The following is a 13,969-nucleotide window of genomic DNA, read 5'->3' as shown; positions in this document are numbered from 1 at the left end:
TCCTGAGTGTACTTGACCAGCAACCAAGCAGGAACAGTTAGCGTCAGTCTTTACTGAGACTCAGAGCTATTATGTAATTAAATGAGGAATAGATGTTTTTGGCTGATCGAACACAAGATAGTTTTAAATTTATTGTTATTATTATGTTTTAAAAATGAAAGATACCGTTTTGAGGAGTTTCCTGGCAATCCAGTGGTTAGGATTTGGTGCTTTCACTGCTATGGCCCCGATTCAATCCCTGGTCAGAAAACTAATATTCCCACAAGCCTTGAGGCACAGCCAAGAAATAAATGACTAAAGATATCATTTTTTTTTAACCAGGATTACAATATACTAACTGTCTACTCCTCCTGTCTCCTGATCTTTACTACCTGTGGAGGGTGGATTGCAGTTTTCAAGAAGCAGAACTAAAGGAACCTATACATTAGGCAGAGTGGCCCTCAGTCATTTTCTCTCTGTGATTTTTGCCTATGAAAACCCCACCCATCTCCAGTGGACCCAAACAGGAGGAAGGCTGCTAGGGTATGGGGTACCTGTTGGTGGTGATGCTATTGGGGGGAGGAGCCTAAAGGGCTGAGTTCAAATTTGAATGTGTGAGACCGGTGCATTGGCAGCCAGTGCAGCAGAAGTGCTGGAGGCAAGCTTTTCTTCCTAAGATCTTCAGGGAGCCAAGAGAGACAAACTGGATTCCACCATGGACAGGTAAAACAGTCTGCTTGTGGGTGGTTGCTCTGGCCTTCCTCTCAGAGCAAATCTGAGTAATATGATGTGTAAACTTTCCATTTCTCCCCTAACACTGACTCACAGGATCTGCCTGGTCAAGATGCAGATTTATTTTTCTGGATCTGTCTCATCTTCTGTTCAGATCTTACATGCTTTCCGCCCAATTATCTTTCTCTTTTTTTCTTTCCATACTCGAAAGAACTTTTATGCACCATGCAATGACTCGTCCTTGCAGTTAGGATAGTTTATGGTAGTAATATTAATCAAGCAAATGTTAACAGACTCAAATCATGAAAAGGTCATGGCAATACTGTACTAAAAACAGTAGTGGTAATGGTAATAATTCTGCAAACATTCAGCTCTAGAACCCCTTGAAGAATAACTTGACTACAGAGAATTTACTGAATAATTACGTAGTCAAGAAATTATTTTCTAAATGCCAATATTCAAAAGTATTTGCTTGAAGGTCAGTCACTATGACTATGTCTGTGACAAGATAAATTCAATCGAAAAAACATCTTTAATATTATAGGCCAAAGAGGCAGTTAATGGCATTTTTACTCTTTACCTAGTCTTTCCATTTCTTCAAACATGACTTAACTTACTTCTTTAATGCATATTCTGTAAAATTTTCATGATGTTTTCACATGAAGTTTATGACAATTATGTTATTATCATAGAACTTAATCTATTTCTATTGCAAATGTATGCAAATTTACACCTAATCCATATACTTCAGTCTCAGTGTAGAATCTTAATGGTGGATTAAATGTCCTTCAGAAACCTGAGGGCAAAATGTCACATGTCAGCTCGGTTTACAGTGAGATTTTGAAAACTAATCTGTGGTATGAGAGGGAAAAGGCTCAATGGAGATACTTGTAAATAATGAAATGCAAAGCAACAGTAAAATCAGAGCTGAAATTCAGAGAAAGTCAAAGAAGGAGAGAGGATGAAATTCAACAGGAGAAAAAGGGAAATACGTGATTTTCATTAAGGAAAATACTATTTGCAGAGCACAGCGCTGATGGCACACGGCAGGAGAGGATGACTCGGTCGCGATTATTTTTAACCTTCTGTCTCTGGTTTGCATTGCTGGGGATGCAGCCAGGGTTCCGCCTCAGGGCACACAGCTGTCTGGCACAGCTGTCGACCTGTGGGCCTTACAGACGGTCTCTACCGAGTCCTCTGCATTCTTAAGAGAAACAGAAGAAGACTTCCCTGGTGTGCCAGTGGCTAAGATGCCACACTCCCAATGCAGGGGGCCTGGGTTCGATCCCTGGTGGGGGAACTAGATCCCACATGCCACAACTAAGACCAGTTTCAGCCAAATAAATAAATATTTCTTAAAAAAGAGAGAGAGAGAAACCAGAGCATAGGGTGCTGGAACTAGGCTCCCAGCTATAATGAAAGATACTTAACAAGGTCACAGGCATGCAATTCAATTCACTGTGACTGGTAACTTCTGATGGAAATTGTATTTTCATGTGGGGGTAGAAGGCCATTTGAATGCCTTAATCTGTGTCTTATCCTTCCTTATACCCCCAGGACACTTTTTCCTCCTACGGGAACCGCCCCCACCCTCAATACTACCTGCAATGCATGATATTGTATCCCCTCCCCCACTTCTCATCCACACAGCCCAGGAGGACAGGTTAAATGCAAAAGGAATTTATTGGTAAGAGATGATGCTTAATCTATTTAAAACTGGGCCCAAAGGAGAGAATTTTTTTTTCTTCCTCTCCAGTATTTATTATGCATTTATTATGTATTCAGTTTATGTAATATGCTGAGGGTGGTTATATTAATTAATTAACAGTAGGAGTAGTAGTAGTGCTGTGGTTTTACCATAGTAAATTATTACCACTTTAGAATAAAGCCAGTGATTATTAGATCTTTGTTAACATTCATTTTGGATTCCTGTCAATGTGAATTTTTAATTATAATTTTTAATTATTTAATTATTATTTATTTTTTAATTATAATTATATATATATAGATTGACTAATTTGTATATGGTTTCATATATGTACTGTATACACTGGTGATACATCTAATTCTCTGCCTCAGGATTTAAAGTGGATTCCAGGGACTTCCCTGGCAATCCAGTGGTTAAGACAGCATGCTTCCATTGTAGGAGGCATGGGTTTGATCCCTGGTTGGGGAACTAAGATCTCACATGTCATGTGGCACAGCGCCCCACCCCCCACACCGCCCCCCAAAAAAGATTTCCAATAAGCTTCATGTGTGTGAGAAAAACATTCGACTTACAACACCTTTAAAAATCTTTGGCCCTTGCTTACCGATTTACTAAGGGTGACACTTAGGAAGTTGACTTCTGGGTCTATCTTATGTATTTCACTATCAAAGTATCAATAACCAACATGTCCATACAAAGATGGGTGTAGCTTTATTCACAATAACCCTCAAATGGAAACAATCCAAATGTCCATCAACAGGTGAGTGAATATATGAAATATGCTGTATTGAAACAATGGAATATTGCTTTGCAGGACAAAAGAACAAACTCTATTGGTACATGTAACACCATGGGTGAATGTCAAAGTCATAATATACTTAGTGAAAGAAGTCAGACACAAGTGAGGTGATAATGTATACTTAAAATAAAATTCTAGAAAATAAACCATAATTCATAGTTACAGATTAGTTAGTGGTTGCCTGGGAGGGGGAGAAAGGGCTGAAGAGATGGATGAGAAAACTTGGGGAGAGGGGTAGCCTCAAAATGTTCAGTACCCTGATAGTTGTAGCAGTTTTAGGTGTTTACATCTGCCAATGTTCATAGAATTGTGAATTTTAAATGGGTGAAGTATGTAAATTATGTGTGTGTGTGCTCAGTCGCTCAGTCATGCCTGACTCTTTGCAATGCTATGGACAGTAGCCCATCAGGCTCCTTTGTCCATGGGATTTCCCAGGCAAGAATACTGGAGTGGGTTGCCATTTCCTTCTCCAGGGGATCTTCCCAACCCAGGGATCAAACCCGATCCTCCTGCATCGGCAGGGAGATTCTATACGGTACCATCTGGAAACCTCAATGTAAAAAAAAAAAAAATTGAAATAAGTTTCAATTCTCTTGCCAGCAAACCGTATTCAAATTACTGCCTAGATCATCGCTTTGACAAGTTGTCTGCACCTCTGCTCAACGCCACTAGGTGGCAGCATTATCTCCACAGGTAGATATTTTTGCTGACAAAGAGCAAGGACAAAAACCAGGGACACTACTGATGCTTTGGTTATCAACCACATTGGGCTACAGTTCATGGGGTCACATGAATGAAGTGTCGGACACAGCTAAGTGGCTAACACACACACACACACACACAAACACACACACACACTGTATAGCTTGTGCTGTGTTCACAACCACAAAGGAACTTATGTTAGCAGAGAGTTATTTCTACAAATTCAACTCAATTTAATGCTTGTAACATGCAAGACACTATGCCAGGAAACAAAAAGCAATCTGTCCCTGACCCCCATCCCCGGTGTGTGAAGACCATGGCAAAATATTTAGATTATATTGTGAATTTATACATGCTGCTGCTGCTGCTAAGTTGCTTCAGTCGTGTCCGACTCTGTGTGACCCCAGAGACGGCAGACCACCAGGCTCCGCCATCCCTGGGAACACTGGAGTGGGTTGCCATTTCCTTCTCCAATGCATGAAAGTGAAAAGTGAAAGTGAAGTTGCTCAGTCGTGTCTGACTCTTCGAGACCCTATGGAATTGAGCCTACCACGCTCCTCGGTCCATGGGATTTTCCAGGCAAGAGTACTGGAGTGGGTTGCCATTGCCTTCTCCGAATTTATACATGAGATCAGCCTAACTCAAATCTTGTAAATATATACCCATAAAAAGACTAGAAGGAAAAACATAAGTATATTAACAGTAATTATCATTAGATAGTATGTCTAATTGGTAAGAAGTAGTATTAGTCACTCAGTTGTGTGACCAGCTCTTTGTGACCCTATGGACTGTAGCCCACCAGGCTCCTCTGTCCATGGGATTTTCCAGGCAAGAATACTGGAGGGGGTTGCCATTCCCTTCTCCAGGGGATCTTCCCAGCCCAGGGATCAAACCAGAGTGTCCCACGGTGCAGGCAGGTTCTTTATCATCTGAGCCACCAGGGAAGCCCCATGTCTAATTATCACTAGATATATTGGTATTTTAAACTTTAACTCTTTAACATTTAAATTTTTTTTTTCACTTTCTACTTCTTTGTAATATTCAAGTTGAGAATGGTCAAATACCTTTCACACTTTTAACTTATGACTCAAAAAGTGTCACTTCCTGACTCAAAGCACAGAAATTCTAATCTACATTCTACATCTGAGGGGGACAGATGTAGCAATCAATTGATAACAAAGGTTGAATGCTTTAATAGGGATGAGTGGAGAACAGCAGGAAACTTCAGGAGGGTTTTTTTTGTTGCTGTTAATGTTCAATTTTGCCTAGAAAGAGGGGATAGTGGCAATTGAGAGAGGTCTTCCTGGAAGAGCTGAAATTGATGTTAGGCTTTGAAGGAGGGGTAGGTTTTGCACAGTGGGGGTAAAAAGGGCAAGAAAGGATTCAGTCAGGAGATGTACACCAGCAAGATGGCTGGAAAGGAAACTAGAGACTAGTGCCAGGGGGCCTGCTACAGAGGTGAGGAAGGGGTGAAATGATGGGGGAAAAGAGAAAAATACTGGGAAACAAGGCTAGGAACGTATATGTGTGCAATTGTAAAAGCTTTACCACAGTTAACGAGTTTGGAGTTTATTCTAGATTTTCTGAGATCTCTAGGGCACCTCGTGAAAACTGTTATTTTGAAGGGACTACAGGCAGAGAGATCAGTTAAGGGATCAGGACAGTGTGATAAAAGGAAAAATTAGGGCTTGGATTGAAGCAGAGAACCGAGAGAACAGAGCAGGAACACTCCCAGAAATGTTGGAAAGTTTGACTCAATACATTTAGATGTTTAATTTATTAAGTATGAGGAGTGAAGGAGAATCAAACATGATTCCAAGCTTTTAGACTGTATACTTGGGATGGCAAATTGTTAGGATAGGAGAGGGAGGTCAGGACAGGGCAATTTGGGAATATTGTTTTGACCACTTAGGATCTGAGGTCTATGTTGGACATTTAGGTAGAAATTGGGTCTCCCTGGTGGCTCAGTGGTGAAGAACCCACGTGCCAATGCAGGAGATACAGGAGTTCGATCCCTGGGTCAGGAAGATTCCCTGGAGAAGGAAACGGCAACCCACTCCAGTATTCTTGCCTGGAGAACTCCATAGACAGAGAAGCCTGGTGGGCTATAGTCCATGGGGTAGCAAAGAGTCAGACATGACTAATACTGGAAAGAAAACCTAAAAAGATGAAACTTGGGAAGACATTTGTAATTCCAAGTTATCAGCATCTAGAAGGCAGCCATGGGAGGAGCTTGTCCTGTGAGTGTGGATGTCTTTGGGGTTCTTGCTGTCTCAACTGGTCTTAAATACAAGCACAAAAAGGGGTTTGTAGTGGATCTGAAGTTCAGTAAGTCTTAGGCATCTAGCATAAGGAAGCAAGAGTGTCTCCTCTGGTTTGGCCCAAGTATTACAGATTTTTTTTTTAAAAGCTGATGGAAAGCCAAGAAGGCTGCATTTCCTCCCTCCTCTCTCATCCACAGCCTCTTGATGAAGCAGAGACAGTTTCTTTACCAGTTCAAAAACGTGCGCTGGGCTAAGGGCCGCCATGAGACCTACTTGTGCTACGTGGTGAAGCGGCGGGACAGTCCCACCTCCTTCTCACTGGACTTCGGGCACCTTCGAAACAAGGTATCAATTAATATCTTGCTATTAATTAATTAATGCCTGCTTCCCAAGCAGCTACACTGAGGGCAATTTTACAGCCACCTGCTGATGGTGCTACTCAGCCTGGTTCATTTGCCTCCATTAGATTTCTGAGGTCTCTTTTTTTTTTTAATATGTCCCTGCACCCACAATAGACAGGTCCCAAAGGCAGTCATTTAACATCCTCCCCAATCCTGCTGGGCACATCAAGGCCACACCTTGTCTCAGTGCTAGGAATCACTGTCCCAAACCTTCCTCTGCTTTCCCCAGCATCCAAATTGCCTTTCAGATTAAGGAAGAAATCAAAAGAAAAGAGCCTTTTTATTTGGGGGAATATTATCAGCTCATTCAAGCTGAACTATAAATGTGGAAAAACAAATTGTGGTTTTGGGATTTTTAAAAATGAAGGAAGAAGAGTTAGGAAAAATTAATGATTCAGTTCTATCTTTCAAATGATTTCTATTCCTTCCTGCTCATCTAGATCATAAGCCAGTAAGTACATTCATCATAGTGACCCTCAGAAATTCAGGGATGTCGTGAATCAAAACTAGAAGATCAGGATTTCCCTGGTGACACAGTGCATAAGAATCTGCCTGCCAGTGCAGGGGACACAGGTTCGATCCCTGATCCAGGAAGGTTTCACATGCCCTGGAGCAGCTAAGCCCACGTGCCACAACTACTGAGCTTTCATGCTGCAACTACTGAACCCTTGCACCCTAGAGCTCATGTTCTGCAACAAGAGAAGCCATAAATAGATAAATAATAAAAACTGCTTCTCAATAACATGGTGGCAGTGGTGGTTTAGTCGCTTAGTCGTGTCCGACTCTTGGGACCCCACGGACTATAGCCTGCCAGGCTCCTCTGTCCATGGGATTCTCCAGGCAAGAAAACTGGAGTGGGCAAGAGTGCTTGCCATATCCTTTTCCAGGGAATCTTCCTGACTCGGGGATCAAACCCAGGTCTCCTGCACTGCAGGCAAATTCTTTGCCCACTGAGCAATAAAATATCTAGGATTTAAAAAAAAAAAACTAGAAGATCAGAGAATTACATTTTCAAGAGACTTCTTCACCAAAATCCAGAAGAGTTTACATAAGCTCCTGCCAATGAATTTCCTCATAACATGCAGTGACATCTGGTCTTGGTGGAAACACAGGGAAGAATCCCTGGATAGAATGACACTGACACATTCCACTTTTCTTGGCCTCTATTTGTATTGTGTTAATTATCCCACTGCAATTATTTTAGTTTCTGATCTTTTCCCTATTTGGTGATGAGACACATTCTAAACACAGAAAACTTTTGTGTTCCTTTCCTTCTCTCTCCCTGAGTCTTCACAACAAAACTCCATTTAATTCATGAGGAATCAGAAGATCTAAGAGTTGGGTGACTTATCGAACCTAGGTCTTCAGATTCTGGGATCAATGACTTTTCTGCAATATGAAGTGGACTTGCTATATCTCACTATGGTGATTACTATTACAATCATGGGGGGTCATCCAAAGAGCAAACGCATTACAGGCACACCTCAGAGATTTTGTAGGTTTGATTTCAAAACATGGCAATAAAGAGAATATTGCAACAAAGTGAGTCAAATTTGGGGGTTTCCTGAAAGTGCTAGTTTTTCAGTCGTGTCTGACCCTTTGTGACCCCACAGACTGTAGCAGGCTCCTCTAGTCCACGGAATTCTCCAGGCAAGAATACTGGAGTGGGTTACCATGCCTTCTCCAGGGGATCTTCCCGATCCAGGGATCAGACCTGGACCTCCCCCATTGCAGGCAGATTCTTTACCATCTGAGACACCAAGGAAGCCCTAGTGCATACAAAGTTATATGTTTACACTATACTACAGTTCTTTTAAGTATGCAATACAATTATATCCAAAACAAAAAGTGTATATCTTAATTTTAAAGCTTACTATTAAAAATTGCTATCATCTAAGCCTTCAATGATAATGATAACCATAATAATGAAAAGTTTGAAATTTGCAAGAATCACAAAATGTGACACAGAGACACAAAGTGAGTGGATGCTGTTGGAAAAAATGACACGGATAGACTTGCTCAAGGCAGGGTTGCCACAAACCTTCAGATCACAAAGTATCGACATAGTCCAGTATAGCCAAGCACAATAAAATAAGGGACCCCTTTATTTAATTGTTCTTAAACCACAACCGGTGTCTACTACCTCTTTTACAACACCCACCTGTCAGTCTCAGAATCTCCTAACTCTAACTTTTTATTCTCCACTTAGTTAGTGGTCCAGTGTATTTTCACAACACTACATCAACAGCACTTCCAAGCCATGTTCCTTCCTCTCCAAGGAAGGAAAAGCAACTTCACAAACAAAAAGTAAATCTGAGATAGTGTGATACTACTTGACCCACTCAACTCATTCCATCCTCCCATTGTTCCACAGAAAATCTGCACCCTTTTCCCTTCCCAAGGCCAAAAGTGCAAAGAGTTTAGGATCACCACTCATCATTGTGCCCTTTCCGGCAGTTGCTTAGCCTTTCTGTCAGTCAGACAGTCAGTTCAGTCGCTCAGTCCCGTCTCTTTGCCACCCCATGAATTGCAGCACGCCAGGCCTCCATGTCCATCACCAACTCCCGGAGTTTACTCAAACTCATGCCCATCGAGTCGGTGATGCCATCCTGCCATCTCATCCTCTGTCGTTCCCTTCTCCTCCTGCCCCCAATCCCTCCCAGCATCAGGGTCTTTTCCAATGAGTCAACTCTTCGCATGAGGTGGCCAAAGTACTGGAGTTTCAGCTTCAGCATCAGTCCTTCTAATGAACACCCAGGACTGATCTCCTTTAGGATGGACTGATTGGATCTCCTTGCACAAAACCGAAGACAGATACCCCAAAGAGGCTGATCGGTGGGAGGGACATGAATTAATAATGACAGTGAAGCTACCAGCAGGACAGGCAAGGTCAGTCACCATCCGCTGAGTCTCTGCACTCTCCCCAGGCCGGATGCCACGTGGAGTTGCTCTTCCTCCGCTACATCTCCGACTGGGATCTGGACCCTGGGCGATGCTACCGCGTCACCTGGTTCACGTCTTGGAGTCCCTGCTACGACTGTGCGCGGCATGTGGCCGACTTCCTGCGGGGGTACCCCAACCTGAGCCTGCGGATCTTCGCGGCGCGCCTCTACTTCTGCGACCAGGAGCGCAAGGCCGAGCCAGAGGGGCTGCGGCGGCTGCACCGCGCTGGAGTCCAGATCGCCATCATGACCTTTAAAGGTGCGCGGGGACCTTTCGGCCCAGCTCTGCAGAGCAAGACTGGCCATTCAGATTGGGAAAGGCCAGGGTGAGAAATAGGGAACAGAGGGGGCAGAATTCTAACTCGCCTCCAAAGTTCTAACACGCCTTTGGGGCCGAATGCTGTCCAGGAGAATTGGAGGAAAAGAATCGGTGGACCCAAGACTTTAGGGGAGGGGAGGTGGGGCAGAGTTTTCTTTCTTTCCTCATGATTTGAGCTCTGACCCATCCCCTTCCCTCTCCTTTTTAAATTTTCAAATAGATTATTTTTATTGCTGGAATACTTTTGTGGAAAATCATGAAAGAACTTTCAAAGCCTGGGAGGGACTGCATGAAAATTCGGTTCGTCTGACCAGACAGCTTAGACGCATCCTTTTGGTAAGTGAGGGGGGGTTTCTTTGCTTCTCATTTTCTTTCTCCAAAGTTATCTGTCCCTGGCACTATTTCCTACGTTTTTGCGTGTGTGTTTGTGTGTGTGTGTGTGTGTGTGTGTGTGTTACCATTCTCCCCTTATTTTTCCTCTGATGAAAACTTTCTCTTCTGTTTTTGTTGTCATTTCTCCTACAACTGAGTTTGCTCTAAAGTTGTTTCACAATTCAAAGCCCTCTACTAGCCCTCAGGGGTTTCCCAGGTGGCGCTAGTGGTAAGCAACACGCCTGCCAATCCAGAAGACTAAAAAGACGGAGGTTCGATCCCTGGGTTGGGAAGATCCCCTGGAGGAGGGCATGGCAACCCACTCCAGTATTCTTGCTGGGAAATCCCACTGACAGAGGAGCCTGGTGGGCTACAGTCCATGGGGTTGCAGAGTCAGACAGGACCGAAGCAACTTAGCACAAGCACTAGCCTTCTAATAAGATTCCTTTCCCTCACCCCCTTCCTCACCCCAAACCCCTCCCCGCTCTTTCCTCACTCACATCTTTAACTTAGACTCTCCTCAGAATCCATTTTACTCCTGGTAAAATTCCTTTCTCTCTTTCTCTTTCCTCTTTCTCTCCCCTTTTCTTGAAAAATATTAATGGGAACGTCCCTGGTGGTCCAGTGGTTAAGACTCCGAACTTCTGGGGCAGGGGAAGTGGGTTCAACCCCTGGTCGGGGAACTAAGATCCCAGATGCCATGCGACCAAAAGATATAAATTTTAAAAAGAAAAAATTAACACAAAAATTACAAAGTCACCCACTGTCTTTCTTCACAGCCACTCTATGAGGTTGATGACTTGCGAGATGCATTTCGTACTTTGGGACTTTGATACCAACCTTCAAGAATGTCACATACAAAGAAGTATCTGTGAAGATAGTGGGTAAAAGAACTATCTTTGAAGAATTCTGCTGTTCTTCAACTCTCACTTTCTTTGAGTTTAGGAAAAAAAGTATTCATAGAGGACTTAAAAAAAAATGTCTTGAAAAGAGAAGCAACCCACCAGGGTTAATGCCGAAAAACTGGTTCAGTTTTTCAAGGTAACATCTTCCCCTACTGGGAAATGGCAGAACTGCAGGACTTTGGAGCCCCTAAGTGTCCGTACTCGACTTTTAAGCAGGGAGAAAGCAAGGAGGTTCATGCTGAGGAGTATGGTGAGAGGATCAGAGGTTTTATGACCAGTATTTTTTATTATTTGATTCTTGTTCTGCATTTTCAACGGTTTTAATGATAGATTTTTCTACTCTTCCTTTGGGGTTCACTTTCAAGTGAACAAATTTGCCACCCCCTGATCCACAGAACCTAATGAGAACCACCTAATGAGAACCTGGGTAACTGCAACCCCAAGCTGTCTATTCAAAGCATTAATATTCAAGCATGTGTTCTGTGTTTAATTGTCTGAAGCCTGATTTTAATGTTTGTACATAACTGATTTTTTTCTTGGCATGGAATATGCATGATCACCGTTAGGATGTTGTATAATAAAGGAGCTTAAAATGAATTTGAGGGCTGTGAAAAAGATATGCTACAAGTGAATTGATACCTCACGTAACAAATCGGCAAAAAGATCCTTTTAGAATCTTTATTGTGCGACCACACATTTCCCACTTAACTAGTGAACGCTTGGAAGGGATTTGCTTGAATGTTGAGAAAAGAAAAAAGTCCATTCTCTCTGAACCTCAAGAAAGTCAACTAGGTCAAGATTTTTTCCCTTTTTTCTGCATGTATGGGTCCCTTCTCTCAAAGATATGTGACAATGTAAGAGATTGTGACAGAAGAAAATATTTGAGAGAGAAGGATGACAGAGCATTGCAAGTAAATAGTGTTTTATCCATTAATGGAATGATCTACCACAGCACAAAGTGGTTATTTGTTCCTAATAACTATCATAGACTGTGAGAAAAATATTCAGAATAACCATAACACAACTATTACCTAGCAACCCTTGCAATGCAGATAAACAGATCTACAGGAAAAGTTGAAAGCAAAAAAGAAAAAAACTTGAATGCATAATTGTATTGTTTTACTCTTATTGTACATAATTTGTGAAAGCAATATTAAAAATTCTTATTCATGTATTCATATTATATGTTTATGGTATGCAGTGTCTCATTTTTATCATAATTCCCCTTTTTGAGTGTTAAAATGGATTTGTAATGTCTTGTACATTTATACCTTTAGAAATGCTAATAGTAAACCATATAATTGTAACATAGTCTAACATTGTATTAACATTGCTATGAAATCCATTTTCTTGATTTTTTTTTAGTAAATTTTTCCCACAGCAAATTTGATTCTGGCTCAATCAGCTGAATAAATGGTCATTTTGGAGCTTTGGAGATAAAAGGTCAAACTAAAGTAATTCCAAAGGTGATTTTTAAAAAGTTAAACTACATAAAGTCGGTGGCAACCCACTCCAGTATTCTTGCCTGGAAAATCCCATGGACTGAGGATCCTGGTAGGCTACAGTCCATGGGGTCGCAAAGAGTCGGACACGACTGAGCGACTTCACGCAAAGTCCGTATGATGGAATAGACTTCAGAGTCCAAGAATAAGTGCACACATCTATGTTCAACAAGGGTGCCGGGACCATTCAGTAGAGAAAGAATAGTCTTTTCAGCAAATGATGCTGGGACAAGTGGATATCCATCCACAAAAGACTGAATGTGGATCACACACACACACAAATTAATTCAAAGTTTATCAAATACCTAAATCTAAGAAAGTTCCTAATTTGTACCTGCATAAGTCTGCTCTTCAGAACTCAGGGAAAGCCTACGATACTAAAGACTTTTTCCACAAATAAGAAACAGGGAACACAGCAGGGCCTTTCCTAGGCATGTCCTTTTCAGTCCTCCTTTTGATAGGACTCAATCCTGAGAGGAATGGGAGCGGGACAAGAAGGGGAACAAAGTTTTAGACAGAGATGTTAGTCATAAACTCAGCAGAGGAACTCTGTTTTACGAGGATTTGGTTTCAAACTCACAGACTGGGGAGAAAATTAATTACAGATATTATCTGATAAGAGTCTAGTATCCAGAATATGGACAACCTAATTTAGGGACTTCTGGGCAGTCCAGTGGTTAAGACTTGGAGTTCCCAATGCAGGGGGTTTGGGTTCCATCCCTGGTTGGAAATTAAGATCCCATCTGCTCTGCGGCTCCATTAAAAAAAAAAAAAAAATGCCGATACATTTCTCCAAGGAAGATTAACAGACTGGTAGTAAGCAGATGAAAAGATTCTTGACATCCTTAGTCATGAGGAAATGCAAATGAAAACCACAATGAGATACCACTTATAGTTACTATGATGGGTATAAACAAACCAAAATAATAATAATAATAATAACCATTATTGGTGAGAATGTGGAGAAATTAGAACCATATACTGATTAGTGGAAATGTAAAATTGTGCAACCAATAAAGTTTGGTGGTTCCTCAAAAGTCAGTATGAAATTACATTAAAAAGTTTGGTGGTTCCTCAAAAGTCAGTATGAAATTACTGTATGACACAGCAATTCCACTCCTTGGCACACACCCAAGAGAACTAACAACAAAGGTTCAAACAAAAACTTGCACATGAATATTCTAGCAGCATTATTGGTAGTAGCCTAAAAGTAGAAGGGCTTCTCTGGTAGCTCAGCTGATAAAGAATCCACCTGCAAAGCAGGAGACCCCGGTTTGAGTCCTGGGTCAGAAAGATCCCCTAGAGAAGGGATAGGCTACCCACTCTGGTATTCTTGGGCTTCCC

The 13,969-nt window shown here is 41.8% G+C and overlaps 1 protein-coding gene across 1 annotated transcript; it reads left to right on the top strand.

Moving 5' to 3' along the window:
- The first annotated feature begins 567 nt into the window (after positions 1-567).
- On the top strand, positions 568-12,672 carry AICDA (activation induced cytidine deaminase). The gene is made up of 5 exons (XM_043881732.1): positions 568-702; positions 6,382-6,529; positions 9,513-9,786; positions 10,067-10,182; positions 10,998-12,672. Exons 1-5 carry the CDS (start codon positions 695-697, stop codon positions 11,049-11,051), a joined length of 600 nt encoding a protein of 199 aa, XP_043737667.1. The 5' UTR covers positions 568-694; the 3' UTR covers positions 11,052-12,672.
- Positions 12,673-13,969: the final 1,297 nt, after the last annotated feature.

The sequence above is a fragment of the Cervus elaphus genome, chromosome 22 (assembly GCF_910594005.1).
Source record: "Cervus elaphus chromosome 22, mCerEla1.1, whole genome shotgun sequence".
NCBI lineage: Eukaryota > Metazoa > Chordata > Mammalia > Artiodactyla > Cervidae > Cervus > Cervus elaphus.
Note: the sequence above shows the minus strand (reverse complement) of the source record. Positions and strands in the feature narration are given on the sequence as shown.